We start from the raw sequence: 3284 nt of genomic DNA on the forward strand, positions 1-3284 counted from the left end.
AATAAATATAATAGAAACGACAACACATATATGCTCTTCGAAAGAAACTAAAAAATGTATACGCTTAATCAAAAGTTCAATATGTAGAAAAAAATAAATAAATATATTTTATCATATTTTTTAACGAAAATATATTCAAAAAGTTGATATGTAAGTATTTTATTTTTATCTAAAAGAATAAATAGTTAACAAATTAATTTTATAACCAAATTAATAAAAAAAAATTTATGAATTTTTTTGTGTAGTTATTGTACCCATTCATCACTTAACTTTGAACTTTAAAATATAATAGAATTCGACTATTTAATTCACTGGTTATGTTTTACTTTATTATAATTAAAAGATATTTTTTCAATTAAAAAACATTAATTAAATTTAAAATGTGAAATTATTTGAACTAAATATACCTATATATATAATATAAGGGCAATATTGTCCGTAAATTTAATTTTAAAGAGTAAGTATTACATTTGTTAGTTTAAGAATAAATGTTACATAAAAAATAATTCAAGGGGGCAAAATATATTTTACACTAAATGAAATTATCCCTAAATGGTATGTTTCATGGGTTTGACTGGTGTGGTGGAGGTGGATGCGAAGAACATCATAGCTGTTCCTCGAATTTTGGTAGCGGCTCCACAGATTTGTAAAGCCCATTGTTGGGGGCGTCATATGGGATCATTCCATCCATGGCAACCCAGAGAAAGGTCTAGACATGTGCACATGTCTGAAAACAAACGACACAGAGCGCCTTTCATCATGTGCAGACGATAAACCAGACATGCAACAAACACCCATATAATGTTTCAAGACAATCTGCAAGATATAAAGTGACATGTTCCAGGACAAGAATCTCAACCCAGATGCGTAGTAGCTCCTATTAAGAGCCATGTTCATGAACGACATATGAATGCAGGGGATGGCACTAACTTTCTCAAAAGGACACGGAGGAAAAAGTCCAAGATCGAGGAATCAAGAGAAAACAGATGGTATCATTGATTTTGATCTCCCTATGAATAAGAATGTTCTTGAGATCATTCAATAATACAATACAGCTTTTAAATCAACTATTGCACAATAAACATACCAGCATGGTACATGAACAACCTGATCAAGCACAACAACACCCACATTCTGCAAAGAGAGGTTAGCACAGATGAGGCCCTGTAACTAAGGTCTGTAAAGAACATTGCTTTCTATTGTCCCAGAAAGAACGTCTGCTTGCACTGTGTCATCACACAAACATATTTCATGGAGCTGAAATGATCTCATACAAGTTGTAGCTGAGACATCATTAGCACTGCCACTGAGTGACTTGTAGACTGGATGCAGGAAAAAGATATTGAAAGGCAGAAGCTATGATTACAAGTGAAGTAACAAGCAAAATTTGTTCAAGATTCAGTACATTAACAATTCCAGCATTTATACAGCTGAAGCAGGCATGTGATGTACTTCAACCGGTTTCCTGCTCAAATTCATCACCTTCGGACTCCTCTGCATTGTCAGCATCATCATCATCGGCATCATTATCAAAATCTTCTTTATCGTTATCAACAGTGGTTTTCCCAATAATGATTATGTTGCTATTCGCCTTTCTGATTTCATTGCACTGCATAAGTAGGAAAGCCGAATGAAGATAAATAAGGAACAAATGCTACTAGTTTAAGCGGATTCTATTTTTCTATAAGAAAATGAGGGCCTGATGAGATGCAATGAACGGAATGGAGTTAGAACTGAGATGATTGGCTATCGAGTTTCAGTAGTTTCAACGGAAGAGTACAGTGGAGCTGCAGTTAGATAAAAGCTAGTATAATAAAGGTGCTCTTGTCGAGTCACACTGTTGAAGGGCTATTACAGATTGGCGTAACCAATTCTCAGTTTCTGTACAGTAATATAATAAACTCAACATAAATGATCATGGAGCTTCCATTGACGAATAAAATGACAAATACAACGAAGTTGCCATTCAAGAAACAATTTTAAACTGCTGCCTATAAGAAGTGAATCATATGAAAACTATTATGCAAGTTTGAGCTAAGCTCAATTTCCTTCAACCTCAGGACGCAAATAGAGCGATCTAAGTCTTTTACAGAATGCTCAGTTTCATTCTTGATTTCACTTTTAAAAGAACGGTTACTCCCAGCACCGCAACCGGATCCCCATTTGCACTAGTTGCTCTGCAGCCACAGTTGCATTCAAGCTCCTCATAACATAAACCACTAAGATTTAACCACAAATTCGCAACAACAAATGCATTCAAATTCACACTACCAACTTTGATCTTTCTATATTTACATAATCTAGATAAAATTTCTCTTTAGCTTCACGTTTACAGCTTGACAACAATTGCTTCTCCTCTTATGTATGATTCTTGATTAAATCAGTACCTTAGAGACATTTCACTTCCACTGGTGTAAAAAGAGAGCAAACATGTTAAAATCAGGATGAAGCTCCTCATGCAGGGAGGTTTACGAACTAAACCTGTGATTTTATCCTATCCACTTAGATTAAAAGCCGAGAGAAGCAAAAAGGTAGTCCAGCACACAGCCGAACTCCACATCAAACGGATTGAACGCGACGGTCAGCGTCACACACAAAGACACATTCATCGACGAAAAATTCAAACTTTCAAAGACAAAAAATATTCACAATTAGGGTTCACAAATTAGCATAAATTCCAAACACTTGAGCTCGTGATACTATAAGCTAGGAGATGAAGAAGAATTAGCGATGAAAACCTTGTCTTCGTACTCGGATTCTTCCATGGCGAGGAGGAGCTCGTCGTTCTGTGGCTGGGGCCACTGCGCCGGAAGCAGATACGACGTCGGAATGACCCGGGTCGACCATGGGTACTGGGTCATGAAAGCCGGGTACTGCAGCATTTTGCTCTTCCGATCGCTGTTCTTTTCAAATTTGAAGATGGAGAGAAATTGCGAAAGGTCCGAACCATTTCTCTAATTTGAATGGGACAATGTTAATGGGCTCAAAGCCCATGAAAAAGATCCAGAATATTTTGGGCCATAAGTCCAATTTAATTTAAGGGTCCAATAAAATGAGTTGGGCTTATTTGTCTTTGGATATAATTAAATTATAGGCTTAAAATATTTAGTGTATGTTTGGATTTGTTTTTGGAGATAATATAAAATAAGTATGGTATATATGATATTGGATAGTGGAGAGACAAAAAGTATTGTTTATTATCAAATCATGTCTCTTTTATATATATTTATATATAATAAAAATATATATAATTTATTTAATTGTGAGTGGATTAAAATAAATAT

General features: G+C 34.9%; 1 protein-coding gene across 1 annotated transcript; it reads right to left on the reverse strand.

The window, feature by feature from the left end:
* Positions 1–1178: 1178 nt before the first annotated feature.
* Positions 1179–2932, reverse strand: LOC105157272 (transcription termination factor). Its single transcript, XM_011073641.3, has 2 exons — positions 2739–2932; positions 1179–1609 (listed from the first exon to the last, which is right to left on the reverse strand). Exons 1-2 carry the CDS (start codon positions 2880–2882, stop codon positions 1454–1456), a joined length of 300 nt encoding a protein of 99 aa, XP_011071943.1. The 5' UTR covers positions 2883–2932; the 3' UTR covers positions 1179–1453.
* Positions 2933–3284: the final 352 nt, after the last annotated feature.

The sequence above is a fragment of the Sesamum indicum genome, linkage group LG3 (genome assembly GCF_026168435.1).
Source record: "Sesamum indicum cultivar Baizhima isolate 11 linkage group LG3, ASM2616843v1, whole genome shotgun sequence".
In the NCBI taxonomy this organism is placed as follows: domain Eukaryota; kingdom Viridiplantae; phylum Streptophyta; class Magnoliopsida; order Lamiales; family Pedaliaceae; genus Sesamum; species Sesamum indicum.